At 47.4% G+C, this 17,500-nt stretch overlaps 1 protein-coding gene across 1 annotated transcript in view; it reads left to right on the forward strand.

Annotated features, from left to right (window-relative positions):
• The first annotated feature begins 4,360 nt into the window (after positions 1-4,360).
• The window catches only part of vat1 (vesicle amine transport 1), a 36,140-nt gene continuing 23,000 nt past the window's right edge, over positions 4,361-17,500 (forward strand). The window contains exons 1-2 of the mRNA XM_085783456.1: positions 4,361-5,130; positions 10,713-10,920. Of these exons, the coding sequence (XP_085639582.1) occupies positions 4,672-5,130; positions 10,713-10,920 (667 nt within the window). The 5' untranslated portion in view covers positions 4,361-4,671. The remainder of the gene's footprint in view (positions 5,131-10,712; positions 10,921-17,500) is intronic.

A 17,500-nucleotide genomic window follows, 5' to 3' on the forward strand; every position in this document is an offset into this window, starting at 1 on the left:
TCTTGGTCCATGTTGACCGGCGTCCGACATTGTTGAGCATCTCACAGCTGCTGCAGATGTGTCGGCTCGGCTGCGTGTCCACGATGAGAATCTCCTCTTCCACCACATCCACTCCCAAAGGTCAAAGCAGAGGCGGAACCAAGGCAAAAGCAAACTGGGGCCCCCCAAAAAAGAGCAATTATGAATGGTGAATTTGGCTGTGGCTGCAGTCATACAATGCTTGTCCACTCTTGGGGCTGGTTGCAATAAAGAAAACTGCCCTTCGCCCTCTTTAGTGGGATTTGAACCCAAACCTCCTGGTGCAAAGTCATTGACATAACCCACAGCACCATCCTCCACTATTCTATTATCTTTCTAATTATCTATTATCAGACTTCCTGATAATGACACAAAATACAATTCTCTTGTGATTCCTCTGACTCACACTCACTTGACAGCTCCTTCATGTCAGTGGTCAGAGGGAGTGAGATGACCATGTGTCTGTTTCGCTATGCACAAAGTGTGACTTCTTATTTTAAAGGGATAGTTCAGCATTTTGGCAAATTGGCCCATTGCCATAATCCCTATAGTCATAGCAGTAGGTTCGTTACCTTTTCATTGTCGGTGCAAGCTATTTTTAGAACGGCGGAGCAGAGCCGTGAGCTGCTCATAGCTAAGCTACGGAGGCTCATGGGATTTCTTGGTTTCCCCTCATCAAACTCATCAAATACACAATCCAACAACTCCACAACGCTCTGGTGGACAAGTTGTGACCTGCACATTCACCACGCTATGAGATAATAACAGAACGTTACCAGACAGAGTTGTTTTAGAGGTAATTTCATGCAAAATGTGTATGAATTTGAAGATTTGAAAGATGTGCGTTCCCGTCGGGACCAGGTTGAGACGATCCAGCTGGAGGCAGATGGTCCACTGTGGTCATGAAGGGGACGACAGCGAGATTGATCCCGACTTTCATGTGGTTCCATCTGAATGTCGCAGCAGAAACGACTCGTCAGACCAGACAAGGTTTTTCCTCCTTCTGTTGCCCATGTGAGCTGTGGCCTTTGACATGTTGTGCATTTAGAGATGTTCCTCTCTGCAGAGCTCAGCTGGAACGTAACAAGAGGTTATTTGAGTTACCGTATCCTATTATCTATCAAATCAAACCGGTCTGACCATTCTCCTCTGACCTCTGACCTCTGGCATCAACAAGGCATTTTATTTGATCTTCTTCAGACTTGTCTCTGTTAAACCCTAGAGATGGTTGTGCTAGAACATCCCAGTAGAGCAGCAGTTTCTGAAATAGTCCAAGCTACGTTCAAAATCACCTTTCCTCCTCATTCTGATGCTCAGTTTGAACTTCAGCCGATCGTTTTCACCGTGTCTGCCATGACTGATCACTGAGTTGCTGCCATGTGATTAACCTTTTTGAGATATTTGCCTTAATGAGTAATCGACTAGACGAGCCAAGAGCGCCTCCCACACTTTGTATTTCAATTTAACATCAGCAGAAAAAAAAACTGTTGCTTAACATTTGAGGATAAACAGATTAGTTTGGTTCTGGATCCCTGAGGCCTGTAACACGTTAACGAGGGAGAAGTTTGATGGGCTGAGGAAACGAATCTGATGCAACGAGGAACACACAAATAACCGTCCACTCGGTAATGGGCTTCTGGACGTATACGTCTTCACAAAACAGCTGTGATCAAACCAGAATAAATATCATTTATCTTCAGGAGGAGACAAGACACACACAACGTCAGATAAGTCACCACAGACAATAAACCTGAGGGCGTTCATACATTTTATATGCCCTATAACTGCTTTTCTTCCACCGATACTGACAATATTTACAATATTTATAAACACACCTGAAGTTAAGAAAGGCTGAGATGTGGTGAGTAAAGATGAATCTAACATTATCGCTCTGCCTCTGACTTAACACAATAATAGAACCGACATTACTGCTGTTGTAATCACAACAAATACAACAACAGTTATGACTCTTCAAAAATCAACATTTATTATTGTTTTAAAGGGATAGCTCAACATTTTTGGCAAATTGGCCCATTTCCATAATCGCTATTGTCTTAGCAGTAGGTTCATTACCTTTAATTGTCAGTGCAAGCTATTTTTAGATCGGCGGAGCAGAGCCGCAAGCTGCTCAGAGCTACGCTACAGAGGCTAATGGGATTTCTTGGTTTTCCTCATCAAACTCATCAAATACACAATCCAACAACTCCACAACGCTCTGGTGGACAAGTTGTGACCTGCACATTCACCACGCTATGAGATAATAACAGAACGTTACCAGACAGAGTTGTTTTAGAGGTAAAATGTTGAACTATCCCTTTAAATCAATGTAGGACTGAAAACGAGCAAAATCAATGATGGATCATTATACAGTTACTGGCTCTGTTAAGCTGCAAAAAATGTCATTATCATCAGACTTAATTGTGCGTTTTCTGTACCGATAGTTATCATGCATCCCTAATTGGTGTTAATAATTCAAGCAGAATGGGATTTGTATGATTTTGCTATTATTCCTCTCTCTAGATCTGTTGTAAATCCCTGTGTTTGCCCAGTTTTAATGGAGATGAAAATATCTATGTGTTTGTAGCTCTCACACACACACACACACACACACACACACATATTCTGACACACACACACGGTCCAGACTTGCTGCCTGGCAGAGCGGTGGCACTCTGCTGCTTCATCCTAGGCTGAATTACACCACCGAGCAACATTACGCATCCAGTAACCTACTTAGACAAAAGAGGAAGTCTCCAGACTCCACCAGGTGTCCAACGCAGTGTGTCTCTGTTCTCTTCCTCCTCCTCTTCCTCCTCCTCCTCCTCCTGTATGTGCTCCCCTTTTTTTGTAAACCACAGCCATTTCCTGTGATGATGGATACTTTTTCAGACCCTGTGTAGCTGCTGGAGCGTCTTCTGAAACGTTCCTCTCTTGGCTCCTCACAGTGAAAACTAATGAAGAAAAACTTTTTGCATTATGCTGCTTCTCATCCAGTCCCAAAAAAAAAAACCTGCAGCAGCCTTTAACTCATTTGTTCCTGACTGCACTTCCTCTTCATCCCCCTCCTCCTCCTTGCTGGTGGTGGATTAGCATAGTGGCTCCTGTCAGAGCTAATGAGGAGAAGAGCCAGTCTCAGGAGCAGCAGCAGCAGCAGCAGACTGATGTTTATTCAGAGTGGCTGCACGGGGAAGAAACACACAGGCTGCCTTGTAACATTTTGCCTGTGTCGAAGCAGCAGATCGATATCGGCTGCATCCTACATCATTAAACCCCCTCACCCCATCCCCCCCCCCCTGTGGGATATCGATTGAGATGTTTGGCCTGAGAAGTGCTGAGCGGCACTTTACGGCCACAAGGTGTCTCACCACTCCTCCTGTGGTCTCTGGATGGACACTGGGCCTCTCTCTCTCTGTCTCTCTGTGTGTCAGCTGGAGAAAGTGAATCCACTCTGGTCCCTTTTTGGGACAAAGATCTGATAAAAGTGTGTGTTGCATCTGTTTCTTGCACCTGTGAAGTTTATTGGAGCCCTTGTTGATGATGGAGCATCACCATCATCATCATCATCATTATTATTATTTGGCTCCTGTGGCTGCACAACTTTTTCAGATCAGGGTGTAATCGTTTAATCAAAAACGCTGCCGTGACCTCAGCACAAGCTCATATTTTTTCGGAGCTGCCTTTTCAGGGAAGTGACAACAATGAGCCGTACGCAGGCCCAAAGTTCCTGCAAAGCCCCCTTTCTGCAGAACAGGCAGCATAAACAGACGTTTCCTCTGGCTCCTGCTGTTCCAGCAAACACAACCCTCGCTGTGAAACATGCACGGCAGCAGTAAACAGACAGAAATAAGTAAAAAAAGAGCCTCCTGCAAGAAGAAATAATGATAGATAATGACTGACAGTGAAGGTATCTCACAAAAAACAGCCTCAAAAAGTAAAGATTTGTGCAATATTGACTTTATTGAAGCATCTTTTCTCTCTCAGTTACAATAATCTTAATCTGCAGCTTTAATCAGAAGCTTCTCTGCATCTGCCAGGTCGTTTATTTCCTCTAACCTCATCACTTTAATAATCTAATTGAGACTTGCAGCAACAAACTAATTTTGCAGAGGCCTGCTCTCAACTTTTTTTTATTTTTTTTATTTGCCTTTCAGCCATAATGGACATTTCTGCAAATCACCCCCTGCTCTGCTTGATGCAATATATGCTCACCACGGTATAGCCCTAGCCCACAGAGACGAACCCACCCAATCACACGCGCGCCTGATCCCGGAGTTTCGATCAGATCAAGCTCTCCGTGTTTTCCATCCTGCCTCCGTCTCGTCCCACTCACACTCTCTCTGTCAGAGCGCAGCGTTGACAGCCACTGGCCACTGATCAGCCCACTTTGTCGGGGTTTGTGTCTCCATGCAAGACTGCTGAGAAAGACGCTCTGACTGACTCTCGCACTTTTCTGTGATTATAGCCTTACATATCTATACTTTTTTTTTTTGTGCGTGTGTGTGCAAAAGGCAACAGAAGCAGCAAGTCCACGGCCACAGAAGCAGTGAAGAAAGACGTGAAGAAAACCAAAAAAAAAAGCCTCTGAGTATTTTTTTTTGTTTCTTTCTTTCTTTTTCTTTCTAACCCCACCAGTGTCTCACAGCTCCGTGCACAATGTCTGGAGAGGACGCACCTGCCCAGCAGCAAAACGCCGTGGACCAGAAGCAGCAGCAGGAGACCAAACCACCAGCGGAGGAGCCCAAGACCGAGTCGCCCAAGACCGAGTCCGCCGCCGCACCGGCCGCCACCGGAGCGGCCGAGGGAGCGGCGACTCCCCCCGCGACCACCACCACCACCACCGAGAAGGTCCCCGAGGAGGAGGCGTTCACCTACCGCGCTCTGGTGCTCACCGGCTACGGCGGCTATGACAAAGTGAAGCTGCAGGTGAAGAAGGGGAAGCCGGCGCTGAAGGCCGGAGAGGTGCTGGTGCGGGTCAAGGCGTGCGGACTCAACTTCGCCGACCTGATGGCGCGACAGGGGCTGTACGACCGGCTGCCGTCCCCTCCCGTCACCCCGGGGATGGAGTGCTCCGGGGTGGTGGAGGCGGTGGGCGAGGAGGTGACGGACAGAAAAGTAAGTAAGAACCAAACCAAACACTCTTCTCTTTTGCTTCTTATTTACACTTAAAGTCACATTTATAGTAATAAATAGCCTATAGTTTAATTGATGAACGCTCGGTTTCTTTCTGCGTTGTGGTGCTGAAGCTACATCTGGACATGGGCGTGTCAGGCGCTGCTCGCTGCTCTGGCTCGCTCGTCGTGTTCCAGCGTTTTAACAGTGTCAGAATGAAATTAATTAAACTTCATTTGGTCAAATAATCCACGTATGAACAGTTTGATGATATAAAAGTGTCTTTATAGTTGTGTTAATGCTTGATGCGTGGTGGCTGCTCCATCCATTCACTCTGCTGAAGTGCGCCTGAGGATGGAAAAGCGATTTAAAAAAAGCCTGTTGGAGAGGGTTCATGGTGCGTTTAATGTCTTTAGGAGGAAACTAAAGTGTGGAGTGTGTCAGGAGTTGAGCACAATGAGCCCAGCAGCAGCAGCAGCAGCAGGTGTCGCCCCTCTTGTCTCCCCCGGTTTTCAGACGGCGCTGCCAAAAGATGTTACCGGGGTGGAGATGGATGAAACGTGTGTGTGTGCGAGTGTATGAGTAGCCTATGTGTGTGTGTGTTGCAAGAATAAAGTGTTAAATAAACACAAAGCTAAAGCCGTGGGACGCTCTCCACTCCACCGCCCCGGCTCAGTCGCTCCTACGCTGCGTGGCTTTGATGTGCGCCAAGACGCGCAGAAGCTGCGTCAAGTCAGCGAGAAACAGCGACGATTAGAACCGGAAACCAGACTCTCAGTCACACCTTCAAAATAAAAGCTTTGAAAATCAGCGAGCGTTTCCTTTGTGATATAGGAAGGAAAATCAGAACATGAAGAAAACCAGCACAGGAGATGTAGCCTAATAATGAGTGTGAGATATAAGCGAATTCAGTAAACCGGATGTGCAGCGTCTGGTCGTGTAACTCACAGTGCAGACTCTTTCAGACTTTAACCCCCTCGGCCCCCCTGTGTGGCTCTAAATAAATACAACTGTCACATCTGGATAAAGGCTAAATAAAGAGACAGTTCCTCTCACTTCCGCTACTTTGCTTTCCCCCCCCAAAAAAAACTAAACTAAATTATCAGATGACTTTTATTTTGGAGAGTCTGGCGAGCCTCGGGGTTGTTTAACATGGCCGACTTGACACCGGTGGTGAGTCGGGAGTCAACGCCGCCTTTTGTTACCGGGAGCGACGGTGGTGGCGCACAGACAGACGCACCGCGCGCGGAAAGGGCGAGGCGCGAGGCAACAGACAGCATGGCACGAGACAGAGAGAGAGAGAGAGATGGCATCACTCGCGCTCTTTGTCAATCACTTCGACTGTGTTCAATATAATATCAATATCATCATCATCATCATCATCATCATCATCAATATGTGGCGATCAGAGTTCAAAGTCCGCGTCATCAATCAAAGTATCAAAAAAAAAAGTGAAGTGATGTGATGTGGTGATGGGAAGAGGGTTATCTGTCGCTGTCGAGCACTGAGCATGATGAGTCACAAGCCCGCGTGAGTGTGTGTGTGTGTATATGAGTGTGTGTGTGTGTGTGTGTGTGAGTGTGTGAGTGTGTCTGTCTCCTGGCTGCATGGCATCACCAAGGCAACGCCTTCGGTGAGACAATTAAGCTCCAAAAGCTCAAAATGTTCACACATCAGCCGGGCTGTGTGTTGACTCACGGCTGTTTGTTGTAGCTTATAGGAGACACTTGCACACGCACTCACTCACGTGCACGCGCAGCTCGCTCACATGTGCGAGCATCTGGCTGGGAGTGGCACATGGTGTCTTGTCAAGTGCAGCCGCTGCTCCTCCATCCATGTGGAGTGTAATGGGAGGGTGATCGGTGGCCGGTGATTGGTCCAGCCAGAAGGTTAAAACACTCCAGTCTCTAAAATACTTTTATTGCTTCTTTCCACATTGTCAGGGATGTAGATTGGATTTAAAGGTCACACACACACACATACACACACACATATTCACACACACATCCAGGCCTCACACTTCCACGCCCCTCTCTCTCTCTCGTAGCCCTCAGCTTATAAAATTAAGAGCCAATCCCCCTAATGGATGGAGATCTCCAGCTCCTCTTGGCAGCTCGCTCAGGGGGAATGTGCCGAGCCGATCCGATCCGATCCGATCCGAGCCGATCCGATCCTGATGGATGCCACCGGACTCTGAAAGTCTAGTCGCTGGCCGCTGCTGCAGCTCAGACCGACCCGGTGGACTCGTCTATCTCCGCTCCCCACATGCACATGCACACAAAGACAGACGGTATAGACAACAATGGGGCGTGTCTGGGTGTTTGCTCACAGCTCTGCAGGTTTCATTAGATAAGGCAACGTATAAACACCACGTTATGTTTGTTTTTTTGGTGTTTTTTTCTATCTTTCCGACATTTCGATTCAGTCCTGAACCTGAAAAAACTGGAGCGACGGCGAGTTTTTCCAACAAGCAGACAGACAGGCAGGCCGGCCGCCGTCCCCCTTTTTATTAAAAAAAAAAAAAAGAAAGAAAGAAAAAAGGACAATAAAGTTGAGTGAAGTAACAGCTACTACAATGAGCTCACCCGAGATGACCTGCAGAGGAGAGAGAGAGAGAGAGAGGGAGGGAGGGAGGGGAGGAGAGGGGGAGGAGGTGGGGGGAGGGAAAGTATAACAGTGAGTAAGCGAAGGAAGACGGGAAACATCACAAATCACAGCGAAGCTCCTGTGACACCAAACATCAGCACTTTTTTTTCTTGTTCTTATTTTTTCTCTCTCTCTCTCTCCAGACCTTCTCATTTTTCATCCTCTCTCTTTTCTCTCTTTCTCTCTCTTTCTCTCTCTGTGAGTTTTGGTCGGATCTGACCCATATGTTCTCAATTACCTCCCTCTGGCCTACATTGTCAGTCTGGTATTTCCTCCATCCCTCCTTTCCCTCTTTCTCTCTCTTTCTCTCTCTTTATCTAGCTCTCCTTCCTGTCGTATAATCCCTTGATTCTTCCTTCATCAATCGGTGAATCCCTCCGTCTCATGCCATCCTCCTCCTCCTCCTCCTCCTCCTCCTCCTCCTCCTCCTCCTCATCTCGTATCGATGCGTTCAGGGTCTGCTCGGCCTTCTTGCAGGTTGAAGAAGAAAAAGAAGAAAGTCAGATGTTCTTCTCCTTCTTCTGCAGGATTGAGTGCAGCGCTGCAGATGTTGCTGCAAACAGGGCGTGGCTTTTCTTTTCTTTTATCATTATCTGATGTGATAAAGCTCAACAGCACCTTCTCTGACACCGGGGGGGGGGGGTGTTGGTGTGTAACCTCCTCTCCTCCATCCTCTGACTCTGCAGCACTTTATCACCATTTTTTTTTTACTCCTCATCATCATCCCCCCTTTTTTTTCCTCCTCCTGATCGTTTTTTGCTGAGCTCATCGACTCTCTGAAGCCACGGAGCAGCTGACTCGAGGCCCCTCGTGCCCCAAAACTGAATCACCGTCTGATTAATTCTATTCATATACAGCAGCTAACTGGAAGTGTCTTTGTTCAGCACTACCTCCCTCCTCCTCCTCCTCCTCCTCCTCCTCCTGCACCCATGACCCCAACCTTGACTCTGTGTTCGAAGGCCGCCGAAAGGAAACGAAAAGTGTCACACTGTGAAGATGTTGTAACACCGCTCGCCGCCTGTCACAAGGCTCTTGCTCTCCTCGGCCGTCAATGTTCCTAAACAGCAGCAGCATAGTCGTCGTCGTCCGTGTGACTGACAGTAACTCTGGAGCTTTGTATCGTACGTGGGCAACGAGAAGAAAAGCTGCAGATGCATCTGAATGTGATGCGTGAGTCATGTTTGTGTGTTTTTTTTTCCCCTGCAGAAGCTCGAAACTCCTCCATCTATCGATTTGTGCCCCATCAATTAAAGCAGCAAGGCTGATGAGTTTGAAGAAAGGAAAGAAAAGCAAAAGAGGGGAAGGGATGGAGATGGAGATGGAGATGGGAGAGTCAGCATGAATAACAAAGGGAGAGGGAACACGGTGGAAAAGTGAAAGTATAGTTTTGGAGATAAACCGAATGACTCGGCCTCATACAGAAAGATGAGGGTATGAAAGAGAAAGAGGGAGAGGGAGAGGGAGAGAGGGAGATCTCTCTAATTGGAGTGGATAGACAGCGAGGCGCATGGCTCCCTCCAGACCATTAGAGAGGCCCGGGTGGAGAGGGTTTGTTCCCAGGAGGAGAGAGCTTGTCTTATGCTCAGCCATGGGGAAGAATCTGGCAGCGACTCTGATGAGTGGAGAGAAGCCAGGGGAGAAGATGGGCCCCATTGTCCTGTCTCTCACTGATGAGGAGGAGGAGGAAGAGGAAGAGGAAGAAGAAGAAGGGGATTTGGGGGACACTCCTCGCCATGAGGGAAGACGGACGGAGACAGAGGAAGGTGGAAGACGCTCGGATGATGAAAGAGGGCGCGGTATGAAGAAGAAGAAGAAAGGAGGGGGTAAAAAAAAACAAAAAACGAGCAACCGACGAGACGCAGACAGGATGAGACTGGAGAAGGGGAAGGAAGACGCTCTAAAGTTGTGAGAGGAAAAGGAGTCAGGAAGTGAAAGAGAAAGAAGGGAAGAGAAAAAGTGAGGAGAATGGAAACAAGAGTGAGAGGGGGGGGGGGGGGGGGGAAAAAAGGAAGAGGCTTATAATGCTGCTGTCGTCTCTGCTTCCTGTGCTCCTTCAGCCGCCTCTTCTGATTGGCTAGCGAGGGCGCCGAGGGGGCGAAGGGGGGGGGGTTTCGTCCTTCTGGAAAGAGACGGTCGAGAATCAGAGAGTTTGATAAAGAGATACTTCACCTGAGAGAAAGAAACTCCTCACAGCTCTGATCAGTCCACACTCCTCCTCCTCCTCTTCCTCCTCCTCCTCCTCTCCTCTCCTCCTCCTCTCTGTTTGCTTCCTTCTCTTCAAGAACAAACAGTTTGAGGTTTTTCTCTTTTCTCTCGGCTGCGTGTTTGCATGTCTCGCCGCTGTTTGTACGCCGTAAACAATAAAACCACGCTCGGCCTCGTCGTCGTCTCGTCGCTCCGGCTGCACCGCCGCTCACATCACATCACATCACATCCATCATCATGTCGCCGGACGCTGCGGCGGTGAAAACCTCCCGGGGGGAGGGGGGGGCTAGGGGTTGACACAACTGTCAGCGGAGCCTCATAACTCACTCACTTATAGATATCGTAGCAGTAGAGTTTATAGTTTGGTTTAGTTTGAGTTTGAACAACTTGCGGCTCAGGGAACTGAAAGCCTCAAAGTCTCAGTCAGTGAGACTTTGGGGTTTCTGTGCCGAGTGGTTCGTACAAATTAGAGGAGGATAATTACAGAATGCCCCCCCCTCCCAAATAAAAAAAAAACCCCTTTGTGTCACATGGACGCGCTCGTTGTCCCGGTCAGATGAACTCAAACACCCCTGTCATCCGTGTGCAGCTCCCTCTCATTATTCCTTCACTTGTATTGATGCAGTAATGGATGTTTCAATATATTTCATTTGCAAATCGCCTGAATGAAACGCAGCATCATCTCTAATTAACATGGCGTATTGATCCTCCTCTTCCTCTTCCTCCTCCTCCAGGTCGGTGACAAGGTGATGGCGCTGAACCGCTTCGGGCTGTGGCAGGAGGTTGCCGTGGTGCCGGCCAGCCACACCTTCCTCATCCCCGACGGCATGAGCTTCGAGGAGGCGGCGGCGCTCCCCGTCAACTACATCACCGCCTACATGATGCTGTTCGACTTCGGCAACCTGCGGCCCAACCAGAGCGTCCTGGTCCACTCTGCTGCAGGTGCACACACACACACAACACACACACAAACACACTTACACACACACATACATACATACACACAGGGGACGCATAAACCGCCTTTTGTTTCACCTCAGCCGTAGGTTGGGAATCGGATGCATTGCTCAACATGAAGGGTCATTAATTTCACTGATGGGTGCGTTCAGTATATATCGATTAATAATTAATTCGTCAGCTCAAACAAACGCTCTTTTCCTGTTTGCAGCAGCTGCAGCAGTTTGAAGTAACAAACTGTCAGCGGCTCAGAGCTCCAGTAGAAGTTCATGTCGAAATCCTGCAGCTGAAAAAAAAAAAACCCACATTTAATCATCTTCATCTCAGAGTGAGAGCAGAGAAGAGTCACAGTAGAGAGAAAAAAAAAAAGACACAAACTCGAACTCGTGTTGTGACTTTGGGGAAACGCTCTGAAATATTTAGCAGAGCTCTTCCTTCTCCGCGCCTCCTGTTTATTCTTTTCTCTCTTATTATATAAATGACGGCCTCTGGAGGAAGTCCCGCTGCTCGTGACTGTGAGATATGGAGAGAGCAGCGATAGCAGCAGCACCTGCCACCTGCACTGGGAGGTCAAAGGTCAGCGCGAGTGGGTGGGTTCGAGTGGGGGGAAGGGGGGAGAAAAAAGATTGGGGACCGAGGGAGTAGCAGCATCAGCACCTGTTTTAGGGTGTGTGTATATGTATGTGTGTGTGTGTGTGAGTGTGAGATGCTCGGAGCCTGAGAGCGTTTCGCTGTGTTTACACAACCAGGCCAGCTGGAGAGAACCAGAGAGCATTCGCCAAAAAACAAGGAGGAAAAATTGCTTTTGCTTTTTTTCTCACTCGCTATCTGCCGGTCGGTGTGCAGCATCTCACTTGTCCTCCGGTTCCCACTCTCACTCACTCTCTTTTTCTCTCTCTGTTGCAAAACACCCCCCTCCCCTTGACATTTGGGGACAGCCAGTACGTTTACATGACGCTTGAGAAAACCGAATTATTGCCTTGATCCAACTGGACAACTGAGTCCATGTAAACGCGTTAGTCCGACTAATCTCTGAATTCTCCAACTCCGACTGAGACACCCAGACAATGCGATTGGAATTGGACTTTCTCCGGCATGTATACGCTTTAATCAGAGTTTAACTAGACAACGCATGTGCGCATGTTTTACACCCCCCGTGCTGGCGTACGACAAAAAAAACAAAAAAACATCCAATTGTTGTAGTGTTACGGCGTTCTTGTCTACCTCTCGAAGTCACCATGACCACAAGGAATAGCGTGCACCGTATCTGCACAATAAGTAACGTGCACATTACGTACGAGATGAACAAAGCTGTACGATTAACCATCTCGCTGGGTTGTGGCTAGACGGCGTACATGAGCTGCAGGAAGTGACATCCTAGAAAACATGTAATCTTTACTTATCTGTGCCTAAACCCAACCAATAGCTTCACTTACTTTTTGCTTTTTTCCCCTATTTTACACCTGGACATGTCAGTTTTAATAAACTTAACCAGTCGGGAGTTCTCGACGAGATTTGGTAAGATTCTACGTCACATCCTGCAGCTCATGTACGTCATCTAGCCACAACCATCTCGCTGTTGTTCGAAAATGCCAGTCTGCCGTCTGGCTAATAGATCAAGCGGAAAAGGGGGCCGTATTAACGCGCTGAAACGACGCATATCGCCACCTGGTGTTGAGGAGGAGGATACGTTCCCGTCAGTTATTCGATTCTCTCAGTTGCGTGTAAACTGGGACAAGGACAGAAGTCCAAATAGAAGCGAAAATCTAACTTTGAGCATAGCTCGATGAAGCTCTGTTGCAAAGAGATCCCCACCTTCCCCTTGACATTTGGTGACAGTGTGTGGGTGTCAATGTCGAAGGGATGTAAGCAAATAATGCAACCTGAGCCTCTTTTCTCTCCGGAGGAGACGCCGACGCTGGAGGATAGAGAGTCCCCTCGCCGTTGACACAATAATCCACAAGAAAAAAAAAAGATATGAAAAAAAGAAAGAAAGAATCTGTACGATTAATACGAGCGTTGTTGGGCTGAGCAGCGGCTGGTCGACTCATAGTTGTGGGATCAGCGGTCACAGAGGAATCCCAAACGTTTGCCTACACACAGCAGCACCCGGCTGATGTCACACCAGAGGTTTTCACAGCGTGTTTGCTGTAGGAGGAACGCAGCGGAAGTCTGGTGTCAGAGTAAGAGGCTTCCTTCTCCCTGCTGGTTCGGTGTCGGCGGCGTCGGCGGCGGCGTCTCTGGTTTCCCGGGGACGGCTGCCAGTCTCGGCTCGCCAGCTGTCCGGACATCAGGATTGTATAAAAAAAAAAAAAAGGAAGAAAAAAAAAAGCACATTTTACTGAGGCTACGACAAAAAAAAAGCATTTGCTCGACAGTCTGCTGCTCGTGTTCAGTCGCCGCATGTGTGAGTAATTATGGTACTGTAGATATAGAGACGGCGTGCGGCGGAGAGACGACACCTGGGAGCGTTAAGAGCAGGCGCTCGCACCATGGTGTAAAAAAAAAAAAAAAAAATTTAAAAAGGTGTCACCCTCACTACCTCCACCACGCAGAGAGAGAGAGAGAGAGATGTGCATATTGTTCTCTGCACAGCGTCTCCCTGGGCTGCACGGCACACACGGTGCTGAGTGTGTGTGTGTGTGTGTGTGGAGGTGGAGATGAAGGTGGAGGGGGAGTTGAGGGGGGGGCGTCCCACCCGTGAGTCTGTCAAAAACTGTTCTTGATGTTTTCTGATTAGAGAGATCAAAGGTGTCAGCTGTGACAGGCCCAGAGAGAGAGGAAACCAGCCTGGGCCTGTTTGTCTGATGTGTTTTAATATTAAGGAGGAAATTGCACCTCACAGACACAGACAAGTATTTCACCACTGGAGGGTTTGTTTTTTGGTTTTGTTTTTTTAACACTTCACCAATATTGTCATACCATAGCAGGCGGAGCAGCGGTTAGCAAGACAGTGCTGCCCCTTTTTTTGACCAATCAAAAGTGTGGCATATTCTCTTCAATCTGGTAGAATTTGATATTGGTACTGCTAAAATTTCCAGAGTTATTGGGCTTTTTATTTTGCTGTCCATCCAAAAAAGCACTGTGAAACCAAGGCAAAGTGCAGTCTCTGTAGCTAATACCAAGCCAATGTGCAGTATCTGCCATAAAATGGTGAAAATTGGTTAGAAAGACAAGCTACAAAATACATTTAATTCAGTTGTCCACCTTTATCTAATCAATTATAGACTTGGTAGTTATTCATAATTTGATGCTTAAACCTGACAATGAAAAACACAAAAAGCTGTTTTTCTCAGTTTGGCATTTTTACAGATACTGCACTTTGCCTTTGTAGGGCAGCGTGGGTCTGGGTCTGGGTTCGGTTCGATCCCCTCTCTCTCTCCCTCTGTGTGTGTATGGAGTTTGCATGTTTTCCCTGTGTCACATTCACTGTCCTTTTGTTGAACCTGTGAGACACCGGAGACCCGTCCAGATGAACCCCGCCCTCGGCCTACGGTATGTAGCTACTGTATAGCCGCTTTCTCACTGAAATTAGCGGGTCGACACAGGTTTTTTAAACGCGGGTCGACCCGCTGACAATCGGCATTTGACTCCTTTCCCATTGACCAAAACGAGCTGGGTCTGACCCCCCCGCTGGCAAGCTGCGTGGCCGATTGTTAGCGGGTTTAAACAGGTTTTTTGGCCAGTGGGAGAGGGGTATATGTCGCCTGGGATTGGCTCCGCCCCCCCACTGCCCCTGCATGGATAAGTGTTGTAGGCATATGGATGGATGGGAATTAGATCAGATCATCAATCACTCAGGCCCTGTCCCATTTTAACCACTTCATTCAGTTTTGTGCGTTCTCATGTGCGGGTAGGGTGTCCCAAATCTTTAAAGAGTAAGGGGAAGTGCTTTCCAACCCTTAAAGGAGACATATTATTCCCCTTTTCCACAGATTAAAATAGTTCTGAGGTGTCTTAAAGACATGTCTGTGACATGCTTCAGTCAAAATACCTCAAGGATCAAACATCACAGCTCTTTTCATCCTCTCTAAACAGCCCTGTTCAGAACGGCTGGTTTCAGTGCCTGTCCCTTTAAATGCAAATTACCCACTGCTTGCCCCGCCCCTTCTACTGGTACCAGGTAGGGGTGGGGTTATGCAAATTCGAAAACTAGTTACATCATTGTTAGACATTTGAGAGAACAGCTCATAAAACCACATGGATTTCAACCTCAGGAGCCTGAAAATTACAGATTTTTTTGTCAATTCTCACATTTTTGGGGCCGGAAGGCAACAAAACACCCAGATATATGTTAAAGAGCCTTCAAACAGTGATATTTCCATAATATGTCGCCATTAACACCACCCACTTCAATTGGAAAGAGTCCAGGTGCAGACTTCCAACATGCAAGATGAAATTAACCAGGAAACTTTGAAAAAATTCTTCTTCTTCTCTCGTTTCATGACGGGTGGCACCGGCTTTCCAGCCTCATTAGCGCCACCTTCTGTGTCGGAGTAGTGCCCCAGAGTCAAGAAGAAGGAACAAAAAAGAACAGCCGGCATTTTCAAACCTGAATGAAAAGCCACTACAGGTTGCAGCTCCTACATCGTTGCTACGGTGACGTAGGTGAACACGTCAGCTACGTTGAGTGGCGTCCCATTTCCCATTTCGTAGGGTCAGATCTCTGCTCTTCATCGCCAAGGAAGCTGCTGGAAACCGAGTGCTAGTGTTTAGGGACTGGGCGTCAGTTTCGATTGAGCAAACACTGTTTTCGTTTTATTTTGCTGATTTTCTCAGTTTGCAGCTGATTATCTTCATGTTTTTGGACGGACACATCAAACAGTCTGAAGGACTCTCGGGCCGTTTCCAGCCCAGAGTCCAGAGTTTTACTGAACCTAATCTGAAACCAAACACCAAGAAGAGAATGAAAATAATTCCTAGTTGCACCACGTCGTTTGCAGAAGTGCAACCGAAAGGGGCGCGGTTCAGACGTGTTCTCCAGACTTCACATCAAAAAACCAGACTCAGAGAGACACAAACTCAGTCTAAATAGTTTTCAGTTTGTTGTTGTGTGTGTCTGTGTGTGTGTGTTGATTATGAAACAACAATTAAGGAGCAGTGTGTTTGTCCTGTGCCCCGCCCGCTGCTCCACAGACGGTATTAGAGCTGTGGTTAACTTCAGCTTTGCGTCACGTCGTCTCACTGTGGTTCATCCTGAGTCAGATTCTGCACCGGATCAACTGGACCTGGACTCTCCTCCTCCTCTCGCCGTCATTAAAATCTCTTCATCTTTTTCTTTTCTTTTTTTTTTTACTATAAACACTCGAGGGGGCTTATCCTCTCTCGCCCCGCCTCACGGCCCCGACCTGTTTGTTCTCATAATAATCCGCTGATTTAATTACATAAGGAAAATAACCAGCCTCCTTTCAATTACTTTTCGATTACCTCGTCTTTCTCCCCCCTCTCCCCCTCTCTCGTCCCTGGAACCTGCAGCTAAACGCATCATCCGCTGTAATGAATTAGACGGTGGTGTAGTGTTGTAGCGTTATGATCCTTTACGGCGTCGTTAACACAGACGATGAGATGAACTGCTGCGCTTTTATTTAATTTAAAGTCCCCCCTAAACCAAAAAATTGACTTTTTGAAATTATTAACATGTCAATAATGTAGTGTTTGGGTTCTGCTACGAGACATTTCAGCAGTAAAGTCGCTAATGCAGCCACAACTGAGCCTTTTAGGTTTGAAAATGCAGTTTTAAAGCCAGAGTTTGAAAAAGTTGGATTCAGTTTTTCAGCAAACAGTCGGGATTAATACGTCATAATCATAATCCCTAGGAACCGTTCCCGTTGAATTTGTTTTGCATCTCATTTGTTGTTCACTGTGATGTGATCTACTTACACAGCTAGATGTTCAAGTACAGTACCATTAGTTGCCGTGGCCCAAATGTTTAGTCGTGTTTGGACTTGGCTCCCCCGTTAATGTGCGCCGCCGTTATTTAGCATGAGCCATGATGCATTTGCATACTCATGAATATTCATAGAATCTGGATTTTTCAATGAGGGAGAAATAGTAGACCTGTTTTTATCCTCTTTGGGAGCTTTTTTAAACAACTTTTTAGTGGGAAAGTAATTTTAATTTTAAAAAAATAGTCATAGCAGAGCATTTTTACAAATTTTAAAATAATGCCTCTTTAGGGGGACTTTAAAAAAAATAAAAAAGGAAGGAAAAGTCGATGTCGGCGTCCTCGTTTCCTCGAGAGTGTGGCGTGACCTTTCCTCACAGGATCAGATGACCGGTGGTGAAAAAGTCTGACGAGAGCTCAGGCTCCATCAGCTGCTCATGCTCTAATGTGTGTGTGTGTGAGTGTGTGTGAGTGTGTAATGTGTGTGTGTGTGTGTGTGTGTAAGTAAACTCTGGTGAATAGTCCTCAGCTGCCTCTCTCGTGGGTCTCGCTCCTGTCCTCCCCTCTCCAAACAATAGCTTGTTGTATTTCCTCCCATCGTGCCTCTCTCTTCTCCACCGCACATCTGCATCCTCCTCCTCCCCCCTCCTCCCCCCCTCCTCACCCCCCCCTCCCCCTCTT

This window comes from Trachurus japonicus, chromosome 8 (assembly GCF_045865225.1).
Source record: "Trachurus japonicus isolate A0001 chromosome 8, Traja_1.0".
Lineage (NCBI taxonomy): Eukaryota > Metazoa > Chordata > Actinopteri > Carangiformes > Carangidae > Trachurus > Trachurus japonicus.